The 13,180-nt window shown below is 37.0% G+C and overlaps 1 protein-coding gene across 1 annotated transcript in view; it reads right to left on the bottom strand.

Moving 5' to 3' along the window:
• Window positions 1-13,180, bottom strand: part of CAPZA1 (capping actin protein of muscle Z-line subunit alpha 1) — a 49,914-nt gene that overhangs the window by 3,664 nt on the left and 33,070 nt on the right. Inside the window, exons 5-8 of the mRNA XM_058538812.1 lie at window positions 9,848-10,054; window positions 6,401-6,480; window positions 5,717-5,795; window positions 665-736 (exon numbers count right to left, since the gene is read on the bottom strand). Of these exons, the coding sequence (XP_058394795.1) occupies window positions 665-736; window positions 5,717-5,795; window positions 6,401-6,480; window positions 9,848-10,054 (438 nt within the window). The remainder of the gene's footprint in view (window positions 1-664; window positions 737-5,716; window positions 5,796-6,400; window positions 6,481-9,847; window positions 10,055-13,180) is intronic.

Genomic DNA, 13,180 nt, shown 5'->3' with positions numbered 1-13,180 from the left:
TAATATAGCTGGTTGGTTATAAACTCTTATAAACTGCCAAAATCAAAGCATTGAAAACAAAGTGAATTTCTAGCGGCAGAATCAGTATACTCAGGAGCAAAACTAATTTTTTAGGGCCGGCCCGGTGGCTTAGCGGTTGGGTGCATGCGCTCCGCTGCTAGTGGCCCAGGTTCGGATCCCCCCCGTGCACCGAGGCATCGCTTCTCCGGCCATGCTGAGACCGCGTCCCACATACAGCAACTAGAAGGATGTGCAGCTATGACATACAACTATCTACTGGGGCTTTGGGGGGAAAAAAATAAATAAAATCTTAAAAAAAAAAAAACAAAAAACTAATTTTTTATTTTTTTTTCATTTAATTTTTTTTTGTGAGGAAGATCAGCCCTGAGCTAACATCTATTGCCAACCCTCCTCTTTTAGCTGAGGAAGATTGGCCCTGGGCTAACATCTGTGCCTATCTTCCTCTACTTTATATGGGACGCTCCCACAGCATGGCTTGACAAGCAGTGCGTTGATGCGCGCCCGGATGCGAACCCGTGAACCCCAGGCCACTGAAGCGGAACACACACATTTAACCGCTGCGCCACCAGGCTGGCCCTCAAAACTAATTTTTTAAAGAAAAACAAGACACAAGTGAGACAAACATTAAATATTCCACACTTACCGAAACAGTTACTGAATCCTGTACATCTTTATGGCTAACCAACTGAACATTGCCATCTTCATAATAGTGAACCTGTGTGAGACAATGTTTGAGCAAGTTTATGTGTAGTTCACATAGAAATCTATTGCTTAGGCCACAAATCCATGCCTTGAGCCATCCCCAATCTTTACCAACTCTGAACGAATAATTAATATGACCAATGTTAATTTACAATGGTGGTTAAAATTCACAGAACACTTAAAATTTAAAAATTCTCTCTTTCCTTAGCAGGGAAAACTAAATTATTAGTTAAGTTCAACAAACATTTATTATGTGCTTATTGCATTTCAGGCACTATGTCAGGCAGTGTGGAAACAAGGATCTTACACAAGATTCCATTTTTTAAAAATTATTTATTTATTTATTTATTTTGTGAGGAAGATCAGCCCTGAGCTAACATCCGTGCCCATCTTCCTCCACTTTATGTGGGACGCTGCCATAGCATGGCCTGACAAGCGATGTGTCAGTGCGCACTCGGGATCCGAACCCAGGCCGCCAGCAGTGGAGTGCGTGCACTTAACTGCTATGCCATGGGGCCGGCCCCAAGATTCCACTCTTAACAGTATGAAAATAATTAAAATCACTGAACATTAGTATGTCTTTGTGAAAACCAAAGAATTTTAATGAATCTTAGTCCCTTACACATCTCTCCATATATACTATCATCAATATTGATAAGGAGATCTGACTAGGTGCAGGAAAAGCTTAATTGAGGGTTACAGACAGGATTGAAAAACAAATATTCTACTGGCAAATTAGACTACAAAAATAAGTAAGACAAAAGCAGTTCTGAGGATATAAGGTAAAGTAGGGTGCTACAATTATGGAAACAATTAGCAAGGAGGGCTACAAAAGAGACAGACTAACCAACCAACCACACATAAGGCTCAGAAATTTTTGGCAACTTACGAGACAGGTTCAGTCACCTTAACATGGCTACAAACTGGTCATATAGAACAGGAGAGTATCCTTTTGTTAAGTGCATTTGAACGGGGTCTCGAAAATAGGAGCTGTCACCTAAGTGGACAAGGTAAAGAAGGGTATCTAGCAAGGGGATGAAATAAAAACACAAGAGAAGGGAGCACAACTGGTTTAGTTTAGGGAAGAACAAAGAACTCACTGCAGACGAGTATGTGTGGAGGGGAGTGTGGCAGGAGGACATTGCTATGAAGTAAGCTGGAGAAAGACTGTGAAAAGCAAACTGCCTTATAAACCATGTTAAGGATTCAGACTTTTTCCTATTATAGGTGATGGGGACTCAGGGAAAAGGAATGTTTTAGAAAGACTACACTTGTGTTATGAAGAAACATAAGGGAGCTGAAATTGAGGGCATAAAGCTAGAACAGCAGTCCAGGTAATGCCTATTTCCTTTATCTAGTCCATACTACCAGGAAATATTTGAACAAAAAGGAATATTTTTAGAGATAGGGCAGAAAAGGAGAAGGAAGAAGCAATAACTTGCACTACTATAGCTATTATTTATTGAGTCCTTACTATTTGTTAGGCACTATGCAAATATTTTACTGATTACTTATATTATCTCGTTTAACCTTTATAAAAACTCTGAGATAGGGACTATTATTAATCCTATTTTACAGATGAGAAAACTGAGGTTTGAGGCAGTTTAATAATTTACCCATGTTCATATATCTAATAGGAGAAGGAGCCAGGATCTGAAATTAGGTCAAATTCCTAAACTAAAACCTTACTCAAAATGCATAATACCTCTCAATGCTATGTTTTGTCAAAAAGTTAGAAATTCCCTGATCCAGGCAGAAGTAAAGCAGCTCATGAGGGACTTCTACTCTCCTAAGATATCATCAGAAGGGGGTAAAAACAGCCAAGCTTCACCTAGGCAGAAACCATGATCCTAATAGCAAAAAAAGGACCTACCTGGGCAAAATAAACCCACTACTTGGCTTGTTTAAGGGATAAAAATTGGTGTCTTCCTTAACGGGGACAAATAGCTGGCTCTGTCCAGATGAGCAAGAGAAGCCAGACTTTCTATACCCTCTCCAAACCTTAAATTTCATCTTTTGGCTTTCTAAAAGAGGTTAAAGAGGAAAACACAATTTAACAATACACTGGAAAACTAGGGAGTTGATAAATGCCTGTGATACTTACATGCAAAAATCAGAACAGCAAAGATATGGGCAAAAAAGACTGGGCTAAATAATGATGACATACCACGGCTAAAATTCCAATAGACAAAGACAAAGATATTCAAAACACAGGTGGGTCACACTCAAACACTAGTTTCTTTTTTCCTTTTTGTGAGGAAGATCAGCCCTGAGCTAACATCCGATGCCAATCCTCCTCTTTTTGCTGAGGAAGATTGGCCCTGGGCTAACATCCATGCCCATCTTCCTCTACTTTATACGGGACATCGCCACAGCATGGCTTGACAAGCGGTGCATCGGTCCATGCTTGGGATCCGAACCTGTGAACCCTGGGCCGCCAAAGCGGAGCACGTGAACTTAACCACTATGCCACCGGGCCAGCCCCAGTTCTGTTAGTTTTTTAACTAAAAAACTGGAAGTCCAGAGGTTGAAAAGAACACTAGGAAGAGGGGTACAAATAACGTGGAGGATGTTAAAAAAATGGAGATCTGTCCAGAGAAGGAACAAGAACTTGTGTATTTGAAACATATCTCAGAACCCATGCAGGGCACATCTTTTTTGTCCAAGAATAAAGACTATGCAATTGATGTGAACTTCTATCATGTTTCTTAAGAACTAGAACATGGATAGGAATATAGGGTAAGGCCAGTAAGTCTTGCAGCTTATGAACTCAATTGAAAATTCTAAAAATATCTATTTCAGTATCTAACACATTAATGATAACTTAAGCTTAAACTCTACCTGTTTCAAAACAAAACTTTTTTTGGGGGGGTGAGGAGGGATCAAACCATTTTACTGATGGGCTTGGGGGAGGAGTCAAAGGGCTGGGAGGACAATGAGATCTGATATTCTTGGCTTGGCTGGGATCTCACCAGCCTCACAGTCGCCAAAAGCAACAAAACCTTTTCTAGGTCTCATTTGCTAATAAAAATTTCAAGATGACTACCATCAACATAAATCCTCAGAAACTGCTGCCTTCCCAGAACTACCCTTTTGCCTATAGAATAACCAAAGGGCTAAATATTTTAATGACTTTTCCAAATAATTCTCACTCTGATTATTAAAAGATATGTAAATGAAGTAAGCCTTTCCCTAAAACATGATCAGACAATCTGTGGTTAAAAGGTGATAAATAAGGTCTGGGTACTGGGCTCTGTTATAAAAGTCTTATCAGAAACTGTCACTCTTTGTGATGTGTACTCTTAATTTATAGGTTTGCACTGGCAAAGCTGAAACACAAGTAACTATTTCCTTCTAGAAGGAAAATAAATTTACTTACATAAACTTATAGTAAACTGCCAGGTTAACGCTGACACGATAGTTACCAGAGGTCTAAAGCATTAGGCTACTCACAGATACGACTAACAGAAATAGAACAGTATTTATCCTAGGTTGGGCTCCCCCAGAAGCAGACCCAGAGATAAAGATTTTAGAAGCAGACCCAGAGATAAAGATTTGAGAGGAAGTAGTTTATTTGGGAGGTAATCTCAGGAAGTACTAGTAAGGACTGAGGAAGTGAGACACAGAAGGGAAGGAAGTGGTATGGGTGCATTAAAGATCAGGTTACAACTGTGGGCACTGGACTCTGTGAAGACTAAACAGAACATGCTTCCCAGTTGTCCCATGTGAGGGGTGAGGAAGCTGGCATATCTATCTACCAACTCTTGTATGACAATAAGGGCTGCTCCAGAGCTGTGAACTTAACACTTCCAGCTTGCCTCATCTGAGTTGGGCATGCTCCAGTGGCTAGGAAAAGGGCACAGGAAGAGTTGCAGCTACTTGTACAGCAGGAAGCTATGGGTACACATGAAGAGTGGGTACAGACATCTATTACATATGTTTTGATTAAATTATACCACTAAAAAAGGCAACTCTTGCTAATTGTTATTAAAGTAAGACTTACCACAATATAATAGAGGTACAACTAGGTACTGATCTTCTCAGTTAACAGTAACTGTTTACTCTGACCTTAAGAGTTAGTTAGGCTTAAACATTAAATCACCCTGAATTTTGAAAGACAAGCCTCTGCTAGAATATCAGAAGACTTCAGTCCAGATAGGGATCAAATGAGTTAATAAACTCTTTATTCACCTTTCTGTCTGTCCTAACACCAGCATTAGAAATCTACTCTGCTTGGTTATTTATATTCCACAACGTGATGATACTTGGCCATTCTCTCTAGTTTCTGTTTTAGTCATTTGATTTTAAAACCTTCTGTCATTACTGTAACAAAACAAACAACAAACCCACTCATGTAGCTCCCTTCAGAGCCAGGACTTGTTTTATATACAGTCATGCGCCGCATAACAACATTTCAGTCAACGATGGACCGCATATACAGTGGTGGTCCCATAAGATTAGTATCATATAGCCTAGGTGTATAGTTGGCTATACCATCTGGGTTTGTGTAAGTACACTCTATGATGATCGTTCAACAATGACATTGCCTAACGATGCATTTCTCAGAACATATCCTCATTGTTAAGCAATGCATGGGGCTGCATATGCATATGTACACACTTACATGAAATAATATACGTGAAAGACCCTAAGTAAGTTACAGTAGCTGCTATATAGGCACTTCTTAATAATTATTTATTTTCTTCTTTCCTAGAACTAATGTTTGATAATTTCGGGAAAGATCTTAGGTTATCTTTGAAAGAGAAAAATAACAAGCAAGCAGTACACTCCACATCCTTTATCAACCCAGAATAGCTCTCTCTGTTTAACTACTTTCCCAGGAAGGAGGTTACTTCTATTCACTACTACAGATCTCCCTTTGCATCTACATATAGTTGTTCCCTATTTCTAATACCAGAACAAATACCAACTTGCATGTTTCTTTTAAAGATATGACATTTTAACATGGCCTCTTAACATGCTGGGATCTCACCTGAATCTTAAGTACTCCAACCACCTGGGCTGTAGGTGGTGTGATAGTGAACTTCCACTCTGATCTCCAACGACCATTCCTATTAAAACATACACACACACATCACTGCAGAATTAGCAACAAGCATAAGAAAGAGGTGATTTCCCACTGAGGCAGAGAATTTAGGAAAGAGGGAAAAAAAGAAACAAGTCATTTCCAGTTTGACAAATCTAAAGTTCTTTCCACTCAAATGTAAGTTTGTATCCAAGTGGCCTAATCATAAGCCTTTTCTAAGTTATTTTAACTTTCATTTTTCATTTTTTTAATATTGGAGCAGAAAATCATGCCTATTCTGTTCATGGGAGGCTCCTCCATAAACAGATGGATGGGCAGCTCAGTTATGCAATTAAATCAAGTATTATTACCCAAACCCAAGTAAAACTCAGACTTTCAACTGGATACTTTATTAATCACTTATTCTCACTCAATATCAGTACTTTTTAAAAAGATAGATTATAAAATGTTAGAATTGGAAGAAATCTAAATGATCATGTCTAAATCCCTCATTTTGCAGATGGGGACTGAAGCCTCTAAGTCAAATAACTTATCCCAAGCTAGTCAGATTAAAAACCAAGTCTCAACTGTTGGTTTGGTTTCTTTCCAATGTAAATTAGATACAAATAGAAGAGAACATCACTCTCTTACCAGAAGTTTTTAGGCTGAAACTGGTGGCTTTCAATACATGCAATAATGGTCTGTTGCCCGTCTATAGTTTTAGCATAAACCTATTGTTAAAAAAAAAAAGTTAGACTCTGAAAACATATTTAATCTAAATGATAAACACTGTACAAAAGCAGCGTGTTAAATCCTTGGGGGACACAAAGAATCAGACAGGATGAGCTTACAACATGAGATATGAACACAAAGCAGAACATGTTAAGTTCTAGAGGAGACAGTGGTACAATTAATACACAGGGAAATACTGCTCCTGGTTTAGGGTACAAGGGAGATGGTCATTAGGCTGGGCCTTATAAGACAGATGAGATTCTGATAAGCAGAGACTGAGAATAAAGTGAGTAAACAGTTCAGGCAGGAAACCGGGGGTTTGTTCAGTGAAAGGCAATTAGTTCTATCAGGTTAGAGAGCATGTGTGAAGTGGACTTGTGGGAGACAATGGTAGAGGATGGGAGGATGGCAGATTTAGGTGATGTAGTAGTAGATGTAAGATGCTAAGTTTGGATTTTATTCTACAAGCAATGGACAGACACCAAAACAACATGACCAGAACTACTATTTTGGGAGAATAATCAATACTGGTGTATAGGGATTTCCAGATACAGGTGTAAAATCGAAGAAAAGCTGAAAGTTGGTAAGGAGACCACAGATTTAATTAGGTAATAAGTTAGGGTAGTATCAATGGGTATCAGGATGCAGAAGCACAATCAAAAGTCTAGCAATATATTGCAAGTGAAGGGCAAAAGAAAGGAAGGAGCCAAAGTACTTGTATGCTTGGATGACTAGAAAGATGGTGGTGTCATTAATAAACTGGGAAATTCAGATGGAGATGTCCAGCTAGTAGTTAGAAACACCAACTGTTATTTAATGTGAGGGAGGTGAACAGAAATGTGATTACCAAAGGAAAGCAAAAAAAATAAACAGTGCTGTATAGTCCACAAAATGTTTTTACATGTATTTTCTTTTGCTCTAATAAATCTAGTGAAACATATTGTTAATAATCAACAGATGATAAAGTTGAAGTTCCTAGAGCTTCTTGCCCAAGGCCATTCAGAAAGTAAGTGGTAAAGGCAGACTCCAAACCCATTACTTTTCTGACACCAAATTCTGTTACTTTCCCTACATTAAATAAATTATGAGTTTTCAAGAGAAAGAAATACGGCAATGGGAAATGGCTACATTTACAAAAGTAGGGGAGGAGAAAAGAAATAACTAGAGACAGAGTAAGAATAATTAGAGGGTGCTGACATAGCAGTCTAAGTAAAAGATAATTTCTAGAAGTAGCTGGTTGGCCTCAGTGTGAAAAGCCATATAGAAGTCAAGGACCAAGAAAAGGACACTGGGTCAGGCAATTCAGGAACCAGTGACCTCAGAGAACATTTTCTGTAGAATAGAGACTGAAGCTAAAATTCACAGAGTTAAGAAGTGAATGAGTAATGAGGAAATGGCACTGGTAGGAGTAGAATGCTCCCTGGTTTGGTTGTGCAGGAGAGAGACACAGATAAGGGAAGGGAGACAGTGGAGGGGAGGGAGGAAGGACAGGGTAGAAAGAGAAGAAAAAGAAGTAACTTACAGGAATTATTACGACTGAGGAAAAGGTTTTATTCTCCCTTAAGGACAGGAGAAATAAAAATTTTTCTAGGTAGCGGCCGGCCCGGTGGCACAGCAGTTAAGTGCCTGCGCTCTGCTTCGGTGGCCTGGGGTTCGCAGGTTCGGATCCCGGGTGCGACTGACGCACTGCTTGTCAAGCCGTGCTGTGGCGACGTCCCATACAGAGCAGAGGAAGATGGGCACGGATGTTAGCCCAGGGCCAATCCTCCTCAGCAAAAAAAGAGGAGGATTGGCATCGGATGTTAGCTCAGGGCTGATCTCCCTAACCAAAAAAAAAAAAAAAAAAAAAAAAAAAATTCTAGGTAAAGAGAAATACATCAGAAGAGAAAACAAAGTCACAAGAAGACATCTTGAAGTAGATAGGACAGTATGAAATCAAGAATAAGGATCCTTCGTCCTCAGATTCAAGTACAATGGAAGAAGGGGAAGACTTCTGAGCGTAGAAAGAAGAGAAATAAAAAGATTTCATGTCATTCTCAATCCTATTAAAATGTGGGGGATTAGATGCCTCTCTAAGGACAACGGGACAGGTTTGGAACACACTACATAGAAAATATCATAGGGAGTACTGAGATGAAATTAAGAATTACTAAGCAGAACAGCTGAGGATATAAGACACTTGGGTACAGTAGACATTGTTAGAACAATTCCATGACTTTCCGTAGCTCATGTGTTAGCTAAGAGAAGAAGTGAGAAAAGGACACAGTAGGGTTATTCAGTGTGGAAGCTCTCCAAATTAAGAATGGGTAGTGACAAACTTTGAATAGGTAACAAACGATAAGTTGAAAGGATATTTAGAATTGAATAGCCAATTTCTAAAAGACAGTGTGTCATATCTTCCTTTGCAATACTGTGTTCCAAAATGGAATTCTGTATTCATCCACCGTAATGGGTTTTCTCCATTATTTAAAAAAAGAAAAAAAAAAAATCAAACATATAATATTAACGATATCCAACATTTAGGCAGAGCTCACTTTGTGCCAGGCACTTTTCAAGCACTTTATATGCATTATTAACTCATTCAGTCCTCATAACAATCCTATGAGGTAGGAACTATTATTTCCATTTTATAGACGAAGAAATTGAGGCACAAAGATGCTAAATAATTTGCCCAAGGTCAAACAACTAGTTAAGTGGCAGGGTTAGGATTCAAATCAGTTCATATGGCTTCAAAGTAAGTCCTCTTAACCAATATTCTATGCTGCCATTTAACTCATTATCATTACATACTTAAAATATTCTAACCGACATTTTTCTTAATAATATGCCACAATTTTACAAAGGAGAAATCATGATAGAGCCAAATTTATCATTTCTTAGAGCCAAGAGGTAGTAAAAGAAAGTCAAATTACCTCTGATTTTTAAGACACTGTCTTGTTCAAATAGTTTTGACTATCCAATGAAAGCATCCAAACTATGTGGAAATAGCTTTGTGTAAAAATACCTATACCAAAAAGTCATAAATGTAGCCAGTAGCTCTCCTGACAATCTTTACTTTTTTCCCATGTTTAAGCTAAAGACCTTTAAAAACTTTGTTTGATGGATGTAAAGTCATTTCTGATGAGTAAACAAGATAAATGTGAAATAGGATACACTGACATCTAAAATTTTTACGCACTGAGATTTTAAAAAAGAATTTCCCATATAAAAGTTTCCATTTATATACCTTTCAAAAATTGTTTAGGGAATAAAATGCAGAGGAGACTGTAACTAAAAAGTGATTTTTGGCTGGCCAAAGCCCCCAAAGGATAAGGTAAATGTAAGAAATAAAACATTCTCTAATAATGAAGCAAACAGATACTTAACAGTACAGAAGCCGTTGGAATAATGATCTTTCACATAGGCCCTTAAAGCACTGTCACAGGATTCTCTCCAAGACTTCAGACCTCCCTCTACGTCCTCTGGCTGGGGGTCACTTGCTTCTTTCCGTAAGTGATCAAACTTAAAGGAAATTTTGTTTCTTGGATCTAAAAATCTGCTATTACCCAGGTCACCGTGTTCTGTAATTAAGACCTTACAAAGAATAATTGCAAATATGAGTAACTGTAAAAAGAACAGTTCTTCTTGTCACATTTTACAAAACAAATAAAAATTCTGAAGAAGACAGTTAACGTTTCATTCAGTCAGATTTCTCTGTCATACCAATTTTTTAATCACCACATTTTTATTCTTAAAAAAATACTATGTGTATGGGTAAGTCAGCTCTAAACTGCAACATTTCCCCTATCCTAACAATACCCTTCATTTCTTGGTTTCTATTACCTACATATATACTTTATACATAGCTGTAATAACTTATATATACACTTTTATATTCTTTTTTACATATTTCATGAAACTTTTCTAGTCATTATACTTAGCATTTAAAATAGGTAATACATTTACATGGTTCAAAAAATGAAAAAAAAAATAAATAAATAAAGTCGTCTTTTTCTCACCTTTATCTCCCATCCACCAAATTCCTAACAAACTTCTCCTTCCCCACCAGGTAACTGCTTTATTAATTTAGAACAAGGATTGCCAAGTGATGTGTGTGGGTGCCACTTGTTTTTGTAAATCAAGTTTTATTGAACACAGTCCTGCTTGCTTGTTTTTGTATTGTCTACAGCTGCTTTCCTGCTGCAAGAGCCAAGTCGAATAGTCGCGACTGACTCGATGTTCCACAAAGCTGAAAATATTTACCATCTGGCCCTTCACAGAAAAAATTTGCCAATTCTTGATTTAGAGTATTCTTTTAGCATTTGTTTTTTACAAATACAAACACACATGAATATGTATTCTCTACTCCCTTCTTTTACACAAAAACTGGCATACTATATTACTTTGTTTTTTCTTTTTTTAACTTAACATATCTAGAAGATCTTTCCATATAATACTCGGAGAACTTTTTTGTTTTTGTTTTTGGTTTTTGCAGGGGAAGATTCACCCTAAGCCAATCTTCCTCCTTTATTCTTCCTTCCCACCCCTCCTCAAAGCCCCAGTAACATAGTTGTGTATAGTTGTAAGTTCTTCTGGTTCTTCTATGTGAGCTGCCGCCACAGCACGGCTACTGACAGATAAGCAGTATGGTTCCCGGGGAACTGAACCTGGGCCGCGGAAGCAGAGGGCATTGAACTTTAACCGCCAGGCCAACAGGGCTGGCTCTCGAACTTCCTTGTTTTTTACTATAGCTGTATACTACTCCATTGCATAGATGTACAAAAATTTATTCAACCAGTCCCCTATTAATGGATAGTAGGGTTGTTTCCAATCTTTTGCTATTATGAACAATACTGCAACAAATGTCCTTGTATGCTTATGTACTAATTATGTACATGTGTCAAGCATGCCTATGGGATAAATTCTCTGAAGCGGGACAAATGGGTCAAAGGGTAAATGCATTCAAAATTTTTATAGAGGTCGACAAACTGCCCTCTATCAATAGGGTGTTGTACCAAGTTACAACCCCATCAATAGAAATTTTAATTGGCATTTCTTTTCACCTTTTAAAAACAGTCATTTATATTTCCTCTTCTGTGAACTGTCTGTTCTTATCTTTTGCCCATTTTTCTACTGAGTCTTTGCTCTCTTTCTAGTTGAACTCTTCACTAATTAGGAAGATTAATCCTTTGCATGTGTTTTGAGTTTCACGTATTTTCCCCTAATTTGCCATTTGTCTTTTGACACATTTACCATTTTTAATAATTATATATGATTTCACAATATTGACATACCAAAGTATACTTAATCATTTCTGAACTAAGTGAGGTTTAAGTTATTTACAGTTTCTACCATTAAGAAAGCCACTATACATTCTACTATAAATAATGTCTTCTTTTTAAAAAAAATTCATTGGAAAGAATTCATAGTTTTGAGATTCCTGCCTTATTACCAGACTACCCTTAAAAAGCTTGTTTGTAATGATGGTAAAAACAATATACGTAACTGTTTCCCTAAGTCTTACCCTCATAAAGCTTTTTCATTATAACTTTGCAACTTTTGTAACTGAAAGGTAAATATAACCACACTAAAATTTTAATCTGCACTTCCTTAATTACTATTACTAGGTGATCTAACACTTTTCCAAGTTTACTTTGTATTCCTTAATTGGGTGCAATAGGTTCATGTCTTGCTCATTTTTCCATCAAACTCTTGGCATCATCCTTAGATATTCGAGTAACCCCTTTATCTTTCATGTTTGAGGTACATAGTTTCTCCTTTTTAAATCTATTTTTTTATTATGCAGAAGTCACTTTTTTAATAAACTTTTATAATGTTTCATTCATCATTACTCAAGTTACGATTCTCTTTCCATTTCCTACTAAATTTTTATAATTTAGTAAGAAACGCCTTTAAACTCCACCTGAAATAATCTAGGTATATAATTGACACTGGAAATTAAAGTTAGATTAATCTCAAATATTTTATCAACTGTTTCCTTTTCCCTTCTGTTTATGATACTTAGGTTTAAGGGCACTACGACTGTTGCTTTATGTCTTTATGTTTGCTAGCACTAATCTTCCTTAATTGCTGTTCTTGATCAGAATAATCCTGTACAGTCTATTACAATTTTCATAGGAATTGTATGAAATCTATTGGAAAAAAAATTTCCTATATCATTTATATTTCTTATTCAAATAAGCTTTCTATAATATTAATATTTCTTATTCAGAAATGTGGCATTTAAATCTATTTAATTTTCCATTTGTTTCTCTGATTAAAATGTGTATGTGTTAAGTGTATATTTATATTTCTTATTCAAATAAGCTTTCTATATTATTAATATTTCTTATTCAGAAATGTGGCATTTAAATCTATTTAATTTTCCATTTATTTCTCTGATTAAAATGTGTATGCATGTAAGTGTATATGAACTGTGTGGCAGGCTCTTGCCAGTTTCCTATCCAATATTTATCTTCTCCTTTTTCCTTACTCACAAAACCTCAAAAGTTTTCAAGAAAGCAATGTGTCCAACTAAAAAAACAACACGTCCCAGCTAGGAATGATAAAGTGATATGCGTTCTGGCAATAACTTATCAGTGAAAGTTGCTTCTGGAATGGCCAGTAACACCTTTTGCATCTTCCTCCTTATTCCTTCCTGGAACATGGATTTCGTGTCCAGAAATGAGGCAGCTATCTCAAGAGCATGATAATGAAAAC

This window comes from Diceros bicornis, chromosome 4, assembly GCF_020826845.1.
Source record: "Diceros bicornis minor isolate mBicDic1 chromosome 4, mDicBic1.mat.cur, whole genome shotgun sequence".
NCBI classification, from domain to species: Eukaryota; Metazoa; Chordata; class Mammalia; order Perissodactyla; family Rhinocerotidae; genus Diceros; species Diceros bicornis.
Note: the sequence above shows the minus strand (reverse complement) of the source record. Positions and strands in the feature narration are given on the sequence as shown.